At 43.0% G+C, this 23,531-nt stretch overlaps 1 protein-coding gene and 1 pseudogene across 1 annotated transcript in view; one reads left to right on the top strand and one right to left on the bottom strand.

Moving 5' to 3' along the window:
• NLGN4X (neuroligin 4 X-linked) overlaps positions 1-23,531 on the bottom strand; it is a 363,690-nt gene that overhangs the window by 20,085 nt on the left and 320,074 nt on the right. Inside the window, exon 6 of the mRNA XM_061136462.1 lies at positions 1,512-1,697. Within this exon, the coding sequence (XP_060992445.1) occupies positions 1,512-1,697 (186 nt within the window). The remainder of the gene's footprint in view (positions 1-1,511; positions 1,698-23,531) is intronic.
• Positions 13,023-13,122, top strand: LOC133053289 (U6 spliceosomal RNA; annotated as a pseudogene).

Genomic DNA, 23,531 nt, shown 5'->3' with positions numbered 1-23,531 from the left:
GCTCAGTTGGAATAGAGCTTGCCTCCCACTGCAGGAGACCCTGGTTCGATCCCTGGGTGGGGAAGATCTCCTGGAGAAGGAAATGACAACCCACTCCAGTATCCTTGCCTGAGGAATCCCAGGGACAGAAGAGCCTGGTGGGCTACAGTCCATGGGGTCACAAGGAGTTGGACAGGACAGAAGTGACTAACACATTTTCACTTCCCTGGGTCTGAGTTGTGCCCTGCTGGATCTAGTTCAGAAATCCCCAGCTTCCTGCACTGGTTGTGTGGCATCTTAACCACTGGACCACCAGGGAAGTCCTTTGGGGCGTTTTCTGTGGAGGTTTCAAGAGACAGCACGGCTCCCCCTGCATGCGTCTTGGATAAGAACTCCAAAGGTGTATATATATATACCCCAAAGTATACTCCAAAGTATACTCTAAAGGTATATACTCCAAAGTATACTCCAAAGGTATATATATGTATATATATATATATATACTCCAAAGGTATATATATGTACCCACCCACAATTTCCTTGGTGGCTCAGATGGTAAAGTGTCTGCCTACAGTGCGGGAGACCCGGGTTCAAATCCCTGGGTTGGGAAGATCCCCTGGAGAAGGAAATGGCCAGCCACTCCAGTATTCTTGCCTGGAGAATGCCACGGATGGAGGAGCCTGGTAGGCAGTCCATGGGGTTGCAAAGAGTCGGACACGACTGAGAGCTTCCCTTTCTTTCACTTTCACCCACCCGAAGCCCCCTGTCATCTCCTAGCCCACCCCATCCCTCTCGGTTATCACAGAACACTGCGCTGACTTCCACGTGTCACCCGGCAAATTCCTCCTTGCTGTCTGTCTCACATATGGTCACGTATACGCCACAGAGGATGAGATGGCTGGGTGGCTTCCCTGATTCAACGGACAGTCAAGTTGGGCAAACCCCAGGAGATGATGAGGGACAGGAAGGCTGGCGTGCTGCGGTCCCCAGGGTCACAAAGAGTTGGACACGACTTAGTGACAGGATAGCAACAACAGCAATGAATCGGTACGATCCCACGCTTCCATGCTATTCCGCATAGTATTCCTGGGGCTGACTCACACTGATGTATGCCAGGGGCCAACACAATATTGTAAAGCAATTAAAAAAAAAAGATAGGTGTGAGAGATCAAAGCGTAGGCCAGAAGTCCGGCTTGAGAATTTCTTTGGAAAATCACTGCTTCCTATTATTTTAATTGTATATTATCATATATATGTAATTGGAGAAGGAAATGGCAACCCCCTCTAGGATTCTTGTCTAGAGAATCCCGTGGATGGAGGAGCCTGGTGGGCTACTGTCCATAGGGTCGCACAGAGTTGGACATGATCGAAACGACTTAGCATCAGGAGAAGCAGCATATATGTAAATAATAATATATATAATAAAATGAAATGATATCAATATTTAAAAAAAGAACTCCATAGGGTTCACAGAGGGTTTCCACTCTTGATCCCAGGGGTCCCCTGCCCAGCGCGGAGGCTGCTCTGCTTACCTTCTGAGTAGTGAGACAAGGTCAGGAGGCTGACGCAGGAGGCGCCCGCGCCCGAGCCGAAGATGGTGACTCTCTTGGGGTCTCCACCGAAGGCCCCGACGTTCTCCTCGATCCAGCGTAAGGCCTGGATCTGATCCAGGAGCCCGTAGTTGCCTTTGGCCGCCTGATCGCCGGTGCTCAGAAACCCTGCAGAGGAACACAGGAGATTTTGGGGTCGTCACCTACAGGATATATGGCCACGGCCTCGCTGCTACTTGGAAAGATATTTCACGGGACGCTTTGTTTCTTGTTTGCTTTTTCTGTGTACATATAGAAGCAACAGAGTTGCACCTTTTCAGGGCAGAAAGGGTTATATGATATAAACAATATATATATATGATATATATGTATATATGATATAAACAATAGTTACAATGGTTTTTGTTTCTATTGGAAAAGAAAGTGAAAGCCGACTCTCTGTAACCCCACAGACTACAACAGTCCATGGAATTCTCCAGGTCAGAATACTCGAGTGGGTAGCCTTTCCCTTCTCCAGGGGATCTTCCCCACCCAGGGATTGAACCCAGGTCTCCTGCATTGCAGGTGGATTCTTTACCAACTGAGCTACCAGAAGCCCTGTTTCTTTAGACAGTATATGAAATATCTCACTGGGGCTTTGTATGGGGTTGATATATAAGGCAAAATGAAACTAAAATATTCACGATGCATGACAATATCGGAAACCTATACATTTTAGAGGCTAGTGGTAAAGAGTCCACCTGCAATGCAAGAGATGCTGATTCAATCCCTAGGTTAGAAGACTTCCTGGAAAAGGCAATAGTAACCCACGCCAGTATTCTTGCCTGGGAAATCCCAAGGACAGAGGGGTCTGGTGAGCTACAGTCCCTGAGGCCGCAAAGAGTCAGACACGACTTAGCGATTAAGCAACCACATTCATTTTACTAGATTCAAGTCATTACTCTTGTGTGTATCTAGGTTTTCCTTGGAAAAACAAAACAGACTTCAAAAAGAAAAAAAAAAGCCTACTTTTTCAGGGAAAAATGTCTGTGTGGCACCAGAGTTTAAGATTGTGTATACTATGTATAAAATTGTGTATAAGATTGCGTGCGCTGTGTATAAAAACAGTACAGGTTACCTTTTGCCCATTGACGTCCTCATGAACATTTCATTTAACTCCCATTCAACGCACAAATTTCAAAGGAAATTAGAACTATCATGACATGCCACTCTTACATAGTTTGGAATGCATCTCTCCTTTTCTATATTAAAAAGGATATTACAGTTACATGCAGAAACTTACAATCCTTTAATCTCGGCCAAAAGGCTATGCATATTCAAATCTCCCCAACTGTCCCCCCAAAAATAGCATGGACTGCGAAACTTTCTTTTAAAAACTAGGAGGATTTTAGTTTTTAGTTTTAATTTTAAAAAGTGTAACTTAAGGAATGAGATATCACTCAAGGCATCAGATCCTAAATGCCACCTGCAAAGAAGCTGCAAAGAAGACCATCTGGGCATTCTTTATGGCAAAATGATCAGCTTTTTGATTTTTGAGATTACATGCCCTTTTGGGTTCACACTGCAGAAATATCTTGACCTGGAACCTCTGCTTTCCTCTGATGCTTGAAGTCTTTGTATGGGACAGACAGATGCTCTCTCGCTCAGATTTAAAACTATGAATATTTTATGAAGCGTCCGCCGAGCTTAAATAGTAGCACAAACTTTAATCCAACTTTACATGCAAATCTGTCTTGAGTAAGCCTTCTGGGGGGAAGAAAAGAGTCATAAAAAGTTCTCCCCCGCTACTTCCCATTCTTAGATGACCCTACACAAAGTCCCAATATATTTCCTCTGTGTTGTTGATATTCAGTTGGAAGTTGTGTCCGACTCTCTGTGACCCCATGGACTGCAGCACACCAGGCTTCCCTGTCAATCACTATCTTCCAGAGTTTGCCCAAGTTCATGTCCATTGAATTGGTGATGCCGTCTAACCATCTGATCCTCTGTCGCCCTCTTCTCCTCCTGCCCTCAATCTTTCCCAGCATCAGGGTCTCTTCCAGTGAGTCAGTTCTTCCCGTCAGGTGGCCAAAGGATTGGATCTTCAGCTTCAGCATCGGTCCTTCCAATGAATATTCAGGACTGCTTTCCTTTACGATGGACTGGTTTGATCACCTTGCCGTCCAAGGGACTCTCAAGAGTCTTCTCCAACACCACAGTTCAAAAGCATCAATTCCTCGGCACTCAGCCTTCTTTATGGTCCAACTCCACATCCGTACATGACTACTGGAAAAAGCACAGCTTTGACTACATGGACCTTTGTTGGCAGAGTGATTTCTCTGCTTTTTAATACACTGCTTAAGTTTGTCATAGCTTTCCTTCTTAGCAAGCATCTTCTAATTTCATGGCTGCAGTCACCATCTGCAGTGATTTTAGAGCCCAGGAAGAGAAAATCTGTCATCGCTTCCAATTTTCCTCCTTTCTTTTCCTCTTTATTGCAAAGGCTATGATAGTCACATATTTCAGGGACTGCTTATTAAATAATCATGGCCAGTAAGTACAGTGTTTCTAGGAAGACAGACTATTTGGGACTGAAAATAACAGAAATGAGAACCAATGCCTTCAAAGACATCCCTAAGCAAACCTGGAGGGCTTCTCAGGTGGTTCAGTGGTTAAGAGTTCAGCTGGCAAGCAGGAGGTGTGGGTTTGATCCTTGGGTGGGAAGATCCCCTGGAGAAGGCAATGGCAACCCAACCCACTCCAGTATTCTTATTGGGGAAATCTGCTGGACAGAGGAGCTTGGCGTGCTTCCATCAATGGGGTCTGAAAGAGTTAGACACGACTGAGCAATTGAGCATACAACCAAAGCCGGCAGCAACCCAAGAAACCCCAGAGTACCAGCCTCTCAAAACCTAAAACAAAATCGTAAAGGATGAGCTCTTACACCAACCTATGGGAAGGAAGGAGCTTACCTCCCCATAGTTTGCCCATGTACTTATGCATGATGGGGTGTGTGAACCAGGAGGGGATTGGGAAATAATGGCCTGGTTCAAAGAAAAGCAGCAAGAATGGTTTTCTTTGCCATTGTTGCTCAGAAATTGCAATCATCTGGACTCTCAACCTCCTTGCCCGAGTGCATACAAGGATGTCAACTGCCAGGATGCACATTTACGGAACGTCACACAAATCCCCTCCCCTCGAGAGTTCACGGGGGTGGCTTCTAGTTAAGTTAAAGGATGGGAGTGTGCAGACATTACCAGGCACTCCCTTATGTAATTAGCAATTCCTAATTAGTCTTTCCTGCCCAAGAATGTTCTGGAATCCCCCCTGCCCCCTGCATTCATCCCTCCTGCATTTTACATGCCTTCTCATAAAATGAATCCCACTTTGCTCCAGGGGAAAAGCCCCTTTCAGCCGGCTTTATGGACGAAGCTGGCTGATAATGACAGTTTGGGTACCTGATAATAACCATAAAGAGAAAGCTTCTCTCCCTCCATTCAGCAAAGAGGTGATTCCTTCCTAAAGACTCCAGGAATTTTCTGGCAGAACCGTTATGGTTTTAACCCATCCCTCCCCCATCCGCCTCTCTCCTACGCTTTGCTCTCATGGAATGACCTCTTCCCTTATTTTTCTGGAGGTGTGACTGCGATTTGCAATGGATGGTAAACCACAAGTTCTTTAGGAAATCAGAGACCCTCGGTCCACAGTGAAACATGACCATCTCTCCTGCAGAACGTGACTGTCCAATAACCTCTATGATAGGGGGTACCATTAACATTCTGCACCCTGGCAGATCCTACTTCTTCTAAAAGCATCCCGTGGAAAGGTTTGATGTTGGCAATTCTAACCTCCTTCCAAAAGGTCTGCAGGAAACAGCTTTCCATGTGTCTCTGAACCCCAGCAAAGGAATGTGGGGTGTTTTGAAGCTGGTGTTTCCAGACCATCTGACGTGGAATCTTCATTTACTGCTACAACCAGGGATGGCTTTCTTTCAGTTTTTTTTTTTTTTTCATGTTGTATTTTGTATTGGAGTATGACCGATTAAAAGTGTTTTGATAGTTGCAGGTAGGCAGCGAAGGGACTCAGCCATACATACACATGTATCTGTCCTGCCCCAAACTCCCCTCGCATCCCGGCTCCCACACGACATTGACCAGAGTTCCCTGTGCTGTCCAGCGGGTCCTTGCTGGTTCTCCATGTTAAATACAGCAGTGTGTCCACGTCCATCCCAGACTCCCTGACTATCCCTTCCCCCATCCTTCCCCTTGGTGACCATCAGGTTATTACAGAGTATTGAGCAGACTTCCCTGTGCTGTCCAGCAGGTCCTTGCTGGTTCTCCATGGTAAATGAAGCCGTGTGTCCATGTCCATCCCAGACTCCCTGACTATCCCTTCCCCCGTCCTTCCCCCTGGTGACCATAAGGTTATTACAGAGTATTGAGCAGAGTTCCCCGTGCTGTCCAGCAGGTCCTTGCTGGTTCTCCATGTTAAATCCAGCAGTGTGTCCATGTCCATCCCAGACTCCCTGACTATCCCTTCCCCATCCTTCCCCCTGGTGACCATAAGGTTATTACAGAGTATTGAGCAGACTTCCCTGGGCTGTCCAGCGGGTCCTTGCTGGTTCTCCATGTTAAATACAGCAGTGTGTCCATGTCCATCCCAGACTCCCTGACTATCCCTTCCCCCATCCTTCCCCCTGGTGACCATAAGGTTATTACAGAGTATTGAGCAGAGTTCCCCGTGCTGTCCAGCAGGTCCTTGCTGGTTCTCCATGGTAAATACAGCCGTGTGTCCATGTCCATCCCAGACTCCCTGACCGTCCCTTCCCCCATCCTTCCCTCTGGTGACCATAAGGTTATTACAGAGTCTTGAGCAGAGTTCTTTGTGCTGGACAGCAGGTCCTTGCTGGTTCTCCATGTGAAATCCAGCAGTGTGTCCATGTCCATCCCAAACTGCCTAACTTTCCCTTCCCTGATCCTTCCCCTTTTTCGTTTGTTTTTTTTTTTTTTTCACTGTGTCAGAATTCCCGTTGCAGGACCAGAATGAATGGCAAGTGATTTTATATTCCCTATGAGAGCATACTGCTTTCCTAGCCTAACTGTCAAAATACAGCATGTGATGGATCTCCCTGGTGGTCCAGTTGTTAGGACTTTACCTTCCAAAGCAGGGGGTTGGGGTGCAGGTTCGATCGCTGGACAGGCAGGTAAGATCCCACCAGTCTTGTGGCCAAAAAAAAAAAAAACAAATCATAAGCAGAAGCCACACTGCTTCACAAATGGAAGAAAGACTTTAGAAATGTTTCACATCGGAAATTCTAAAAGCAAAACGAAACAAATTGCAATGCTTGATATAATCCAGGCAGACCATAGGGTGGGGGTTTCCTAGGGTGGGATGGTATGAGCAACATGATAGCAGCTTGTCAGCTGGGAAACAATCTCACACTTTATCAAAGATCGAAGGGTCTGAAGGGGTCAGTTTCCCAGATAAGCTCGCAACTTTCCTCATGTGCTAGAGATGAATTCACAGAAGCCAGTCCCTCGACTGGCCAAACCCGGTGATTTTAAACAAATGGCTCCTTTTCACTGACAAACATTCCTGGCTCCAAATCCTCTAAGCATCTCAGCTGATGAAACGTTGGTTTTTGAGAGTGACTGTCTCTGAAGTGAAGCTTGTAAATCAGTAAGCCGCCCACAACTCCCACCAACAACATTAAATGAACAAGGAGAGAGATGCACAAAAGAAGTCACTTGAATTTAGACAGATTAGGGACTAGATTGATACTGCGTTTCATTCAAAGCACTGGAAGGAATAAAACAAAAAATCACACACACACACACACACACACACATACGAGATGTGCAAAGTGGCTGGGTGTTTATTTTAAAATGTGATTCATGGAAAAGATGCTTTAAGAACCTAAATCCCTTCTCTCATTGCACGTTGAATGAAATAAGTATTGTGTGCATCGTATTTGGTCTAAATATTGCTCTGGAACAGAAAGTTGAGGGTTTTAGGGTGGCTAACCCGGATCTAAATGTTCCTCGTTCAACTGAACTGCAAGAGTTTAGGAGACTGGTTCCAGAACACGCAGCTTTCTGTCCACTTCAAGTTGGCTGTAAGAAGCCCAGTGGGGTCAGATGTATTAATAACTAAACTTCAGTTGTTTACAACATGACTTTAATGCCACAGATGATGTCATCCCTTGAGAAATAATTCATTACCTAAGCACGAAAGATTGAAGGTGGGAGGAGAAGGGGATGACAGAGGATGAGATGGTTGAATGGCATCACCGACTCAACGGACATGAGTTTGAGCAAGTTCTGAGAGATGGTGAAGGACAGGGAAGCCTGGCGTGCTGCAGTCTATGGGGTCACAAAGAGTCAGACATGACCGAGCCACTTAACAACAACAACCACAGTAGGCTTTTTTTTTTTTTTTTTTGGTGATCATTAAATAGAAGATAAAAACTGCAGCTGCTGCTAAGTCGCTTCAGTCGTGTCCGACTCTGTGCGACCCCATAGACGGCAGCCCACCAGGCTCCCCCGTCCCTGGGATTCCCCAGGGACACTGGAATGGGTTGCCAGTTCCTTCTCCAATGCATGAAAGTGAAACGTGAAAGTGAAGTCGCTCAGTCGTGTCTGACTGTTTGCAACCCCATGGACTGCAGCCTACCAGGCTCCTCCATCCATGGGATTTTCCAGGCAAGAGTACTGGAGCGGGTCGCCACTGCCTTCTCTGAAGTGAACATAGAAGAAAAGCATTTTCATTTTCAAGGTGTGTATTCTTTTAGAATTTAGAGAATTAATCTAGGGTTTCAACCACATTTCAAAAAGAGTTCTACATATGGGTGCATCTATATGTATATGTTTGCAGAATGACCTAGATTGATGGTTTTGTTTCTTTAGAGTATCATGAGGATTTGCAAAATATAGAAAAACACTAGCCTTTATGATATCAGAATCCCTCATTCACATTTGTGTGCATGTGTGTGTGTGTCTGTGTGTATATTTCTGTGTGTGTCTGTGTGTGTACATAAATGGGTTTCCCTGGTGGCTCAGAAGGTAAAGCTTCCCTGGAGAAAGCTGTGGCAACCCACTCAAGTATTCTTGCCTGGAGAATCCCATGGACAGAGAAGCCTGGCGGGCTACAGTCCATGGGGTCACAAAGAGTCAGACATGACTGAGTCACTAACACTTTTATTTTGTTTTTTTCATGTATACACACACACACACACACACACATGCTTGCATTTGAGAGAGAATTCTGTATTTGTACACACAATATTTAATTCAGTCGAGTAAAAGCAAAAAGGAAATGTGTAAATGAAAACATTTCAATGAGAATAGACACAATTTACTTTAGGTTGCGTAAATTAGCTGGGACAGAAATCTCTGTAACGAGAATCAGAGCTAAGGTAGAAATACGAAGCAGGACAACAATTGCCTGTTTATGTTCTTTGATGCTTACAGAAAATCATTCACTGGGTGTGTTTGTTATGAGGTGAAACTGAAGCCTTCTTCCTTTGAAAAAAAATATTTCTTTCTTTATCTGGCCATGTGGGGTCTTGGTTGAGGCATAGGGGACCTAGGTCCGTGACCAGGGATTGAATCCGGCCACCTGCCTTGGGAGAACAGAGTCTTAGCCACTGGATCACTGAGGAACTTCCTGAATTTTTATTATTGGGTTCATTTATGATTTAGCAAAAGTGCATAGGTTCTAAAGAATGGGATGAAACTGGAAAAACGTTTAAATTCTGTGGGCAGGATAGGCAAAGCTACTTGGATTGTGTCTGACTTTAGTTTTCATTTTGCTTAAAAACGGCCCACGTCATAACTAAAGCTACTTCTATGATATTTCATTGTCATCTCAGTATTGCACAGGGTCAGAGCAATTTCCCATGTCAGGAGAGTAAATCTAAGAGAGTGATGACAGACTCATGATTTCTACAGCATGTGTTTTGGAACTTGAGGCCCATTACAGTATAAATGGAATTCCTTGCACTGTTTTCATAAAGCATATTCCATCCCTGACTGACAATTTACACTGAGGCTACACGGATGTCTTAAACTGTTTTAGCTGAAAATATTTGGATCTCCAAAACTGAAACTCATTAAGTTCTGGAAACAAAATACAAAGTGGCAATACCCTGTTTATTATACAATGCTGATCAAAAGGTGAAGATCATCGATAAACATACTTCATGATGATGAGAATTTGGCAATAGCCAGTCCGGAGCCAAATCCCCTTTGAGCCAACAAGATTTTTTTTCTTTTTTTCTTAAATCAAAACCTCATCCTTGAATATTTATCCAGATTTGTTGATGAGAAGTCTGAGCGCCAAAAAACAAATGCTTTTGAAATGTGGTGCTGGGAGAACGCTCTTGAGAGTCCCTTGGGCAAGAAGGCAGCCAAACCAATCAATCCTAAAGGAAATTAACACTGAATATTCTTTGGAAGGACTGACGCTAAAGCTGAAGCTCCAATACTTTGGCCTCTTGATGCGAAGAGCTGACTCACTGGAAAAGACCCTGATGCTGGGAATGATTGAGGGCAAGAGAAGGGGATGACAGAGGATGAGATGTTTGTATGGCATCACCGACTCAATGGACATGAGTTTGAGCAAGCTCTGGGAGTTGGTGGCTGACAGGGAGGCCTGGCGTGCTGCGGTCCACGGGGTTGTAAAAGAGTCAGACACGATTTAGTGACTGAACAACAACAAACTCAAACTGGTTGTCAAATCCTTTTAATTTGATCTCTCGAATACTTCATACATTTCATCACTCCTCAAGGTTGCATCTCAGTGTCCAAGATAAGAGGTCGGATTCGCTCACTCAACCTTGATGCTTCCAATCCATTTCTACACCATCCATATAATCATGGCGCTCCCCAATGTATACAAAAGGGCAAAACACATGAAAATCAACACATGAAGCCCTCTGACTCTGCAGTTCTATTTCCATGAATGCTTTCTATAAAAATCTGTATTGGTACAGAAATAGCCATGCGAGGGTTTACAATGTTCTATTGCTCAGAAATTTTTTGTTTTTTGTTTTTTTTGGCAAAGAACAACAAAGTTTATTTTGAGAAAATGCTCGGAAATTTTTTTCTAAAATTATTTATTTTTTTGGCTAAGCCTCATGGCATGTGGTATCTTAGTTCCTTGATCAGGGATTGAACCTGTGACCTCTGTGTTGGAAGCACAGAGTCTTAACCACTGACTGGCCAAGCGTGTACCTATTGATTATAATTTTGAATGTAAGATGGTTGGACAGCATCACCAAGTTAATTGACATAAATTTGAGCATACTCCTGGAGATAGTGGAGGACAGGGAAGTCAGGCAGGCTGTAGTTCACAGGGTCGTGAAGAGCTGAACACAAATTAGCAACTCAACAACAATAAAAAACATCAATGACGGCAATCTCAAAATCCATGAATAGATTCGCTGCATGAATTCGGTTGGCTGAATCCATGTAACAGGAGGCTGCGTACATATATAAAACGATGCAGAGTATTTCTATGTGGAAACGCAGGATCACTTCTAAGATGTCTTCAGAGAAAATGGAATAGTTTGTCTTATAGATCCCATTTTTACGAACATAACATGAAGGGTGTGTGAAATATAAACTCTGCAAGGAAATCAAACAGTTCATAGTGTCTGTTTCTAGGAAGGGACTTCCCCTGCTGGCTCTGATGGTTAAAAATGTGCCTGCAAGGCAGGAGACCCAGGTTCGTTGGGAAAATCCCTTAGAGGAGGAAATGGCAAATCACTCCAGTATTCTTGCCATGAGAATCCCCATGGACAGAGGCGTTCTGGCAGGCTACAGTCCATGGGGTTGCAAAGAGTCAGACATGACTGAGAGACTAATACTAGGAAGGTGGCTATAAGTGATTTTCACACTTACTTTTTAAAAACTGTGCTTTCTTCCCATGTGTAACTGCCTTTTAAGCAATTGTATACCAACATGCATACGTATACACACAACACAACAATCTTGTGTGAAAGTCAAATGTATTAGTGGGATGTCCAGGGCCATCCATCATGGTCGAACTCTACATCACTGGCCGTGCTCGACACACGCCGTTTAGCCAACAAATCTACCGCATTCCACATGACTGTCCCCTGGGATACACCTTGCATCTCCATCTCTCTTTGTACACATTATCTTCCATCTCTTCCTGAAGGTGAAACCGAAAGTCACTCAGTTGCGTCTGACTCTTTGTGACCCCATGGGGTGGGTAGCCTTGCCCTTCTCCAGCGGATCTTCCCAACCCAGAGATTGAACCTAGCTCTCCTGCATGGCAGGTGGATTCTTTACCAGCTGAGCCACTTTCCTGACCCAGGAACCAAACTGGAGTCTCCTGCATTGCAGGCAGATTCTTTACCAACTGAGCTACCTGGGAAACCCATCTCTTCCTAGGGTGCCTTTTATATGACTGCCAGGATCCTGTAAGGTCCCTTCCTCCTGTACATACAGCCTCACTTCAAAACTTATTATCTGATCATGGAGCACAGCGCCACCCAGAGACCGACCCCATAACCTCTGTGGTTCATCCTTTTAGGCAGGAGTCAACCACAGATACAGGTAATGACACTTCATCTCTTACCCACCACCAAGGCGGGTCCCTTTTCAAGTTTCTCCTAAAGGTCTCAGTTCTTTCAAGTCCGTTCACTGCATTAAGTGAGTTGCGGTGATAGAACCAACCTAGCACTCTCTATGATGGGTATCTGCTCTCAGGTCAGGAGCATGTTAATATTTTTCACTGGAGTCATGCAGTAAGGGGCTTTCCAGATGGCACTAATGGTAAAGAATCCCCCTGGCAATGCAGGAGATGTGGGTTCAACCCCTGTGTCGGGATGATGCCCTGGAGGAGGAAATGGCAACCCACTCCTGTATTCTTGCCTGGAGAATCCCATGGACAGAGGAGCCTGGCGGGCTGCCGTCCATGGGGTCACAAAGGGACAGAACTGCAGAAAAGTGTGCACACACACACACACAGAGGCCGTCAGCTTTGGCTGTGAATCTACAGGAAAGCCCATATTTCTCAGCTGTGAAGTTGAGAAGAGCACATCTTAGTCCAATAGCACAGCTTGAGAAACTAACTGGATGATGCACATTTGAAAGCATCATGCTTCTTGGAGAACCCATATACATTTTGCACTTGTATGTTTTTCATGACACTACAAATTGTATCTGAGACATAAAGATGATTTATATAAAACTCTATGCTGCAAATGTGGTATCACAAATCCTGCCATTTATTTCTGTTTCGCCCAGAGAGAGCAAATAAAGAAAGGCGTCTGTTAACAAACGAAGGAATGCCACAAGTAGAGTGGATAACTGGTCTACCTAGGTCTACTCTATCTGTATTATGCAGATGATAGTATTGATGATAGCCGTTATGCAAACAGCCTAAAGGCCCACCTTTAGACGAATGTATAAAGAAGATGTGGTATATTATGGTAAAGCAAATATCTTGCAATAAAAATTTTAAAAAGAAGATGTGGTATAGTGTGTGTTTCCGCAGCCCATACACTAAAACTGGAAGAATACAAAGATTGGCATGGCCCCTGAGCAAGCATGACACAAGAATTCATGGATTGCTCCATATTTTTTAGGATACATGTGTAATTATGGCTGATTTTTGATGTTATATGGCAGAAAACAACACAACAATGTAAAGCAATTTTCTTCCCATTAATAAAAAAGAAAAAACAAACAACATATTATTGATTAAAAAAAATGATGCAATGCGTGTACACACACACACACACAGACACAGACACAGAGGAATATTATTCACCCACAAAAAAGAATGAAATCATGCCATTTACAGCAACACTGATGAGCCTAGAGATTTTCACACTGAGTGAAGTAAGTCAGACAGAGGAAGACAGATATCCGATGAGATCACATGTGAAATCCCAAAATATGACACCAGTCAACTTAACTGCAAAAGAGAAACTGGCTCCCAGACAGAGAACAGTCTTGTGGCCCCCATGGGGGAGAGGCGTGGGATGGGCGTTTGGGATTCCTAGATGCAAATTATTATCCACAGGGTGGGTGAACAAGAGCCCACCATAGACCACAGAGTACAGTGAAGTATATTCAATATCCTCTGATACACCATCACGCATGGAAAAGAACATGAAAAAGGATATATATATATATAAAACTTAGTCACATTTCTGTACAGCAGAAATTAAAACAACATTGTAAATCAGCTACACTTCCAAAAAAAAAAAAAAAGACTATGCAGACGATAAAGAAATCTTATATGCTCCGACTGCAAAATGTTGTTGGTGAATAACTGTGCCTGAAGGTGATGCATATTTATTTGTTCAGTCTGTGTATTCAGTGTTTGTTATTTATTTAGTGTTTATTGGGCACTCAAAGTCTAAAGAGAAAGGCAAGGCAAAAAATATATTACAGCTGCAGTCACGCTGAGAAAATGATGGAGGTCCTTATTCAACCGAATTTCTGATAAACATGCAATGACCCAACTAACGTGATAAAAGCTGAGGGGAAAATGATACAAGAGTGGATTTTGACAGATATTTTGAAAACTTTTACTGACAGCTTTATTTCATTTGTGAGCTACAATTCATTTTTAACACAAATATTTTAAAACTTATTAGGAAACTCATATTTTTTTACCATCATAGTATGTTTATGAAACATGCATGACATATGTATGTGTGTGTGTGTCTGTCTGTCTGCATGCTCAGTTGCTGAGTCATGTGACATTTTTGTGAATCCACGGACTGCAGCCTGCCAGGCTTCTCTGTCCATAGGATTTCGGAGGATTGCAGAAAGAATACTGGAGTGGGATGTCATTTCCTCCTCCAAGGCATCTTCCCAACCCAGAGGATCAAAGCCCCTGTCTCCTGCACTGGCAGTCAGGGTCCTTACCACTAAGCCCCCAGGGAAGCCCATACAGATTTTGTAATTTATATGGTATTCATGGCACTACAAATTCAGACTTAAATTGAAGAAAGTAGGGGAAACCACTAGACCATTCAGTTATGACCTAAATCAAATCCTTTATGACTATACAGTGGAAGTGAGAAATAGATTTAAGGGACTAGATCTGACAGACAGAGAGCCTGATGAACTATGGACAGAGTTTTGCGACATTGTACAGGAGACAGGCATCAAGACCATCCCCATGGAAAAGAAATGCAAAAGGGCAAAATGGCTATCTGAAGAGGCCTTACAAATAGCTGTGAAAAGAAGAGACGTGAAAAGCAAAGGAGAAAAGGAAAGATATTCTCATTTGAATGCAGAGTTCCAAAGAATACCAAGGAGAGATAATAAAGCCTTCCTCACCGATCAATGCAAAGAAAGAGAGGAAAACAACAGATTGGGAAAGACTAGAGATCTCTTCAAGAAAATTAGAGATACCAAGGGAACATTTCATGCAAAGATGGGTTTGATAAAGGACAAAAATGGTATGGATAAAGGACAAAAATGGTATGGACCTAACAGAAGCATAAGATATTGAGAAGAGGTGGCAAGAATACACAGAAGAACTATACAAAAAACATCTTCACGACCCAGATAATCATGATGGTGTGATCACTCACCTAGAGCCAGACATCCTGGAATGTGAAATCAAGTGGGCCTTAGGAAGCATCACTACGAACAAAGCTAGTGGAGGTGATGGAATTCCAGTTGAGCTATTTCAAATCCTGAAAGATGATGCTGTGAAAGTGCTGCACTCAATATGCCGGCAAATTTGGAAAACTCAGCAGTGGCCACAGGACAGTAAAAGTCAGTTTTCATTCCAATCCCAAAGAAAGGCAATGCCAAAGAAAAATGCTCAAACTACCACACAACTGCACTCATCTCACATGCTAGTAATGGTCAAAATTCTCCAAGCCAGGCTTCAGCAATACGTGAACCAGGAACTTCCGGTTGTTCAAGCTGGTTTTAGAAAAGGCAGAGGAATCAGAGATCAAATTGCCAACATCCACTGGATCATTGAAAAAGCAAGAGAGTTGCAGAAAAACATCTATTTCTGCTTTACTGACTATGCCAAAACCTTTGACTGTGTGGATCACAATAAACTGTGGAAAATTCTGAAAGAGATGGGAATACCAGATCACCTGACCCACCTCTTGAGAAACCTGTATGCAGGTCAGGAAGCAACAGTTAGAACTGGATATGGACCAACAGATTGGTTCCAAATTGGAAAAGGAGTACGTCAAGGCTGTATATTGTCACCCTGCTTATTTAACTTGTATGCAGAGTACATCATGAGAAACGCTGGGCTGGAGGAAGCAAAAGCTAGAATCAAGATTGCCAGGAGAAATATCAGTAACCTCAGATATGCAGATGACACACCCTTATGGCAGAAAGTGAAGAGGAACTAAAAAGCCTCTTGATGAAAGTGAAAGAGGAGAGTAAAAAAGTTGGCTTAAAGCTCAACATTCAGAAAACTAAGATCATGGCATCTGGTCCCATCACTTCATGGGAAATAGATGGGGAGACAGTGGAAACAGTGTCTGACTTTATTTTGGAGGGCTCCAAAATCACTGCAGATGGTGACTGCAGCCACGAAATTAAAAGATGCTTACTCCTTGGAAGGAAAGTTATGACCCACCTAGACAGCATATTAAAAAAGCAGAGACATTACTTTGCCAACAACGGTCCGTCTGGTCAAGGCTATGGTTTTTCCAGTGGTCATGTATGGATGTGAGAGTTGGACTGTGAAGAAAGCTGAGTGCTGAAGAATGGATGCTTTTGAACTGTGGTGTTGGAGAAGACTCTTGAGAGTCCCTTGGACTGCAAGGAGATCCAACCAGTCCATCCTGAAGGACATCAGTCCTGGGTGTTCATTGGAAGGACTGATCCTGAAGCTGAAACTCCAATACTTTGGCCACCTCATGTGAGGAGTTGACTCATTGGAAAAGACCCTAATGCTGGGAGGGATTGGGGGCAGGAGGAGAAGGGGATGACAGAGGATGAGATGGCTGGATGGCATCACTGACTCGATGGACATAAGTCTGAGTAAACTCCAGGAGTTGGTGATGGACAGGGAGGCCTGGCGTGCTGTGATTCATGGGGTCGCAAAGAGTCGGGACACGACTGAGCGACTGAACTGAACTGAACTGAACATGGCACTACAAACTGTATTTAAGAAATAAAGATGATTTATGTAACTCAACATTACAAATGTGAAACATAGTTTTACTAGTTTCTTACAAAGTGCACAAATTCTAAATGTGCTGATCTGCTTAGACACACCAAGTCTAAGTGAAAGTCGCTCAGTCATGTCTGACTCTTTGCTTCCCCATGCACTATACAGGCCACGGAATTCTCCAGGCCAGAATACTGGAGTGGGTAGCCATTCCCTTCTCCAGGGGATCTTCCCAACCCAGGGATCCAACCCAGGTCTCCCACATTGCAGGTGGATTCTTTACCAGCTGAGCCGCCAGGGAAGCTCACCATTAGATACACTATTTCATCCTCAGCTGCAAGACAAGCACGGCTGGTTGCTGGGTTTCCTAGTATTTACGACTGGATATTATCTAGGGGCAGATAAGAATTAATCTGGTTTGTTATTTGTCCATAAAATGCTAACAACTAAATATAAAAAAAAAAGACATTCTTCTTCATCTCTATCAAAACCTAGTCATGCTAACTCATGTAATCTTAAATGTATACAGAAATATTCTCAAGCTTTCCGATATTGGTTTTCAATGGGAACCTTGGAACTTGGTTAAGAAGACAGTTTAAGACTTCCTTTGCTGTGCAAAAGCTTATACGTTTGATGAGGTCCCATTTGTTTTCACTTTTTCCCATTTTGACTTTTATTTCTATTGCCTTGGGAGAATGGATAAGGATATGGTACATACATACAGCGGAATATTACTCAGTCACAAAAAAGAATGAAATAAGGCCATTTGCAGCAACATGGATTGATTCAGAGATGATCATACCAACTGAAGTCAGACAGAGAAAGACAAATATATGATATCACTTATACATGCAACCCCATGGAATATACAGTCCATGGAATTTTCCAGGCCAGAACACTGGAGTGGGTAACCATTCCTTTCTCCAGGGGATCTTCCCAACCCAGGGATGGAACCCAGGTCTCCTGCCTTGTAGGAGGATTCTTTACCAGCTGAGCCACCGGGGAAGCCCAAGAATACTGGAGTGGGTAGCCTATCCCTTCTCCAGTGGATCTTCCAGACTCAGGGATCGAACTGGGGTCTCCTGCATTGCAGGCAGATTCTTTAACAACTGAGCTATCAGTGAAGCCCCTGAGACATGCAGTCTAAAAAATACTACAAATTGACTTATTTACGAAATATAAATAGACTAACACAAAAAACAACCTTACGGTTACCAAAGAGGATACCAAGTGGTAGAAACTGCACGTTTGGGATTAACATACACAGCCTGCTATACATAAACGATATAAACAAAAGGTCCTAGTGTATAGCAGAGTGAACCATATCTAATCAATATCTTGTAATAACCAAGAATGGAAAATACTATCTATATCCATTCATCTATCTGTCTATCTATACGCCCATCAAACTGAATCACGTTGCCGTTCACCTGAAAATTAACACAGTACTGGGGGAATAAAAGACTGATATGAAAAGACCCTGGGAAGGCCGGAGAGGAATCACAACACACATTAGCAACAGGTGAATGGCATGACCTGGGAAAGAGCTACTGGGCTAGCCAGAAGGTTTGTTTGGGTTTTCTCATTAGACGCTATGGAAAAGTCTGAACAAACTTTTTGGCCAACCCAATAAAATCCCAATAGAAAGTTCAGTTTTGGGTACAGAGAGGTGGTTGTTGGAGAAGTAGGGATATTTCTCAGGACGGTGTGCATACATCCTCTGTGTAGCACACACTCAAATTGCCCCTTTGGTTGCATTGTTTGACTATGCTGCCTTCCTGCGGAATTCTCAATTATTAAATATCCTCCTTGGAAGAAAGGCTATGACAAACCTAGACCAGCATATTAAAAAGCAGAGACATCACTTAGACGATGAATGTCCAAAGAGTCAAAGCTATGGTTTTCCCAGTAGCCATGTACGGATGCAAGAGTGGGATCATAAAGAAGGCTGAGCGCCAAAGAACTGATGCTTTCAAACTGTGGTGCTGGAGAAGACTCTTGAGAGTCCTGTGGACAGTGAGGAAATCAAACCAGTCCATCCTAAATAAAATCCGTCCTGAATATTCACTGGAAAGACTGATGGCGAAGCTGAAGTTCCAATCCTTTGGCCTCCTGATGCAAAGAGCTGACTCACTAGGAAAGACCCTGATGCTGGGAAAGATTGAAGGCGGGAGGAGAAGGGGACGACAGAAAATGAGATGGTCGGATGGCATCACTGACTCGATGGACATGAGTTTGAGCAAGCTCCGGGAGATGGTGACGGACAGGGAGGCCTGGCGTGCTGCAGTCCATGGGGTCGCAAAGAGTTGGATACGACTGAGCGACGGAACTGACTGTACGCGCCCTTGCTGGTGAGGAGATTTGAAAGTCTATTTCTCCAATGAAGAGTCTGCTACAGTATTCAACTTGTAAGACTCCTTCATATTCTTTTGGTCTCACTGTGGATGTATTTTTATAATCTAATTCGCGTAGGTAAAGCGACTATGAAATGAATTTACTTTAAGAAGGGAAACAGCATATGATGAAAAACAGAATACCTTTTACCTAATTCTTCAAGATTTGTTTAAAAACCAACCAGTATTCCCCACTCGAGTGAGGCCTTGGATCAACCAACATGCTTCTAACCCTAGAGCAATTGGCTGTGGAACTGGAAATCATGGCTGACTTTCAACAGGATGACTATGGAATATTGCATAATGCTGTTTCCAAGAAAATTTCCATTATGTTGATCCTACTCATTTCTGCCACATAGCTAAATTCTACACTCTTCCCCAGTGAAATGCAAGGAATGAAATGGGGAAAAAAAATATTTAATTGACCACCATAATTAAATACAAACTTCAAGTAACACCTGACCTTTTCATGCAAAACAACTTATAATTAACAAATTCATTTTGTGTTCCTGAATCTGAGCTTTCCTTTAATTACCAATATTGATGGCTTCTAGAGTTATGTCTGTGGCTAAACCGCCATGTTATTTTAAAAGCATAAACTGCAATGTTGCAAAGTAATTAGCCTCCAACTAATAAAAATAATTGAAAAAAAAAAAGCATAAACTGACACCAAACAGTTGATTAGTAATGAGTTATTTTTATAAGAAAATAGGTGATTATCATCTTTGCTGTTGTTGCTCAGTTGATAAGTCATGTCCATGCATGACTTATCGTGACTCTCTGCAACCCCATGGACCACAGCACACGAGGCTTCCCTGTCCTGCACTGTCTCCCAGAGTTTGCTCAAACTCATGTCCATCGAGTTGGTGATGCCATCCAACCATCTCATGCTCTGTCGTCCCTTTCTCTTCCTGCCCTCAATCTTTGCCAACATCAGGGTCTTTTCCAATGAGTCAGCTCTTTGCATCAGGTGGCCAGAGTATTGGGGCTTCAGCTTCAGCGTCAGTCCTTCCGATGAAAATTCAGGGTTGATTTCCTTCTGGATTGACTGGTCTCATCTCCTTTCTGTCCAAAACACTCTAAAGAGTCTTGTCCCGCGCCATGGTTTGAAAGCATCAGTTCTTCAGTGCTCAACCTTCTCGGTGGTCCAGCTCTCAGATCAATACATGACTACTGGGAAAACCAGTAGCTTTGACCATACACACCTTTGTTGGCAAAGTGATGTCTCTGCTTTTTAACACACTGCCTAGATTCTCACGTAGATTTTTTAAAATCACCCTCCTTGTCCAAATTGTATATCTGGTAAATTGCATATGTACAGCAGCTGTGTATATGTGAATGCCAAACTCCTAATGTATAAGCAAGGATTTATAAAGAAAAATCATAAAGTGGGCATCTTGCTATAATTACAGAATGGAATAAATTAATTTCAAATATAGATTTATGTCAGCCTGTGATCCTCAACCCTAGCACCAGGCAGAGTGCTGAAAAGTCAAGTGAAAGGAGTAGAAATGAAATGTCATTTCTACCACGTCATGCCCAACTATTGAAGGGTGAAGAGTCTCTTTTGATCTCAAAGACTGATTCTTCATAAGGTACATGACAGGTTTGGAAGAAACTCACTAGATGCTCTTCAGTTTTTAGGAAAAACCACATAATATGCATACAATGTTGGTGGGAATGTAAACTGGGGCAGCCACTTTGGAAAACAGTATGAAGGTTCCTCAAAGTAACTAGAGTTCCCATATGATCCAGCAATTTCACTCTTGGGCATATATCCACACACACACACAAAAACCCTCTAATTAAAAAAGATATGCACACCCCCAATGTTCACTGCAGCAGTTTTTACAATAGCTAGGACATGGAAGAACATAAATGTCCATCAACAGATGAATGGATAAAGAAGGTGTTATACACACACACACACAAACACACACAATGGAATATTACTCAGCCATAAAAAATAATGAAATAAAACCATTTCCAGCAACATGAATGGACTTAGAGGGTATTATACTAAGTGAAAAAAAGTCAGACAGAGAAAGATAAATACTGTATGATATTACTTATGTACAGAATCTACAAAGTACAACAAATTAGTACGGATAACCAAAAAGAAGCAAAGGAAGAAGTGAAATGTATGATGATGTAACTAAGAGGAATTCATGCATAAACAAGCTACATCTTCAAACATCACGGAATCTCTTCAAACATCATGGCTGAACCCCCAAATCACAGCCTTCCATGCAAAATGTCAGGTAAAGGTGAATATATGATTTAATTTACAGAAGATCAGAACCAGTCTACCCGTAGCATATTAATAGGGTCATGCTAGAGACGATTTTGTATAAATAAAATGTAGCAGAAGAAGGAAATGATAAACAAGATTCAGAGAGGTTATGACTCTCTGAGTAAGGCCAAAGGCATAAAGTTTAAGAGGGGAAGAGAAAGGAATTAAAAAAAAAACATTCATTGTGTTCTACTTTTATTTCAGATTATGCGTTAGCAAGCCGTTTAATTATTCATGTCCGTGGATGAAAACTTCTCTCATGTTAAAAACGATAAAAATATTACAACTGCCTTAAAAACTGGATTCAGGACTCCATGAAGTAGCTAGAGATATTTAAAAAATAAAATTGTTTCTTTTTACCCCCCAGGTCAAATTCAGCAGTTCAACAACAGCATAATCACCAACCCTAAATTTTCTAATGCAGAGAAGGCACTGGCTTTACGCTCGTGGTCTCATGTTAGATAAAGGTTAAAAGAGCAATCGTTTATCGGGAATGTAGACAATGACACGTGTTCTAATTCTTCCCCGGCTTGTGCCAAACGCTGTTTCGCAGTATCGAGAACTAAGGAATCTAAAGAATTAAGTCTCAATTAGAATTTATGAAGGCATTTAGTACAAGTTTTCTTAAACCTGATGTTCTGCTGTTCTAATTTGCCACATCTGGGGAATGTGTTCTAACCTTTTAACGGGGGTTTCTAGGCACAGCTGAACACCTGGGAGGTATTTTCAAAAAAGTTCCAGACTAAACCTCCTGAGGATTCGGACCTATTGACTGTGCTCCTGGGATGGGAGGATAATAATTATTCAAATGGCAAGAACAGCTTCGAAAGAGATTCCATCCTGTACTCAGAACTACGTTAACAAAGGCACAAGTTTATTATTATTTCGATGAGAAAGGCAAAGGCATCTTGGGGAGAGAAGCGAGTTACATTGTGCTCTTTCTTAAATCACGCATGGCAGAAAGAGAATGCCGAAAGAAGAATAGATTATAAAGGTGCTGGGCTGTGCCTAGTAGCGTCAGTTGTGTCTAACTGCCCATGGGGTTCTCCAGGCAAGAATACTGGAGTGGGTTGCCATTTCCGCCTCCAGGGGATCTTCCCCAACCAGGGATCAAACCTGGGTCTCTTAACGTCTCCCGCATTGGCAGGCGGGTTCTTTACCACTAGCGCCACCTGGGAAGCCCAGATTATAAATACAGCTCAGCAAATTGGCCAGTTTGATGAGTCAAAACATGCAGAACAAAATCCCTGGTTACAGGATGCACAAAAGATGAAAAGAGCTGAGAGACAGTCTATTTGAAAGCTTTAAGTTTACATTATCACCGTTAAAATGTTTCGAGTTTCTCCTGGAATCATAAGTTAAATCTGATACATACTAAGATACAAAAAACACACAGGCACACACCTATACGCCCAGATGAGTGGACTTCTGCAGAAAGTGAGAAGCAGCTGAGTTTCTCGAGTTGGTACCCAATGTGGTAACAAAATCATCCAGATACAGAAGTAGAAATTGCTTTCAGAGATAACTATGTTACCATGCTCTGCAAGAAAGCTGAAGAAATGTTTGAGTGCTGGTGGTTCAGATGGCAAAGAACATACCTGCAATACATTGCCTACCCTGGGTTGAGGGACAGGTTTGGGCATCAGATTGGTCGCTGGTGGGTCAGGGTGGAGTTTCAAGTTTGCGTTTGGGTTAAGAGTCAGGTGAGAAAGGGAGGTGGAGAACAGAACTGGGTTTCTGTACAGGTGAAGGATTCAAAGTCAGGACTCAGGGAGTGAAAGGCAAAGGGTTGAAAACTGAAGGTCCAGGGTTAGGATACATTTTGAGTATGGATTCAGGTTCAGACAGATTAAGGCAAGGTCAAATTTCAGACAGACACGGTAGGGGCAGAAGTCAATGTTAACGGGCTTGTAGTTCATGCTAGTGGCGGGGGTCAAAGGTCATGACTTAGCTCAAAGGCCCACGGGATCAGGGTCTCTCTGTGAAAGCTGTCTTTGGTGTTTGACTCAAGAGCCATCAGTCAAGGGTTCTGGTCAAAGGTCAAGGGTCGATTCAAAGGTTTACGATAGAGTTAGGGGTTGGGTCTGGGTTTTTTCAAGATTGGGCAGAATTAAGATTCATTCTTAATTCATGGGGTGTTGGAAAAGACTCTTGAGAGTCCCTTGGATTGCAAGGAGATCAAACCAGTCAATCATA

Source organism: Dama dama, chromosome X (assembly GCF_033118175.1).
Source record: "Dama dama isolate Ldn47 chromosome X, ASM3311817v1, whole genome shotgun sequence".
NCBI classification, from domain to species: domain Eukaryota; kingdom Metazoa; phylum Chordata; class Mammalia; order Artiodactyla; family Cervidae; genus Dama; species Dama dama.
The sequence above is the reverse complement of the archived record's forward strand: the minus strand, read 5'-3'. Positions and strand labels throughout refer to the sequence as shown.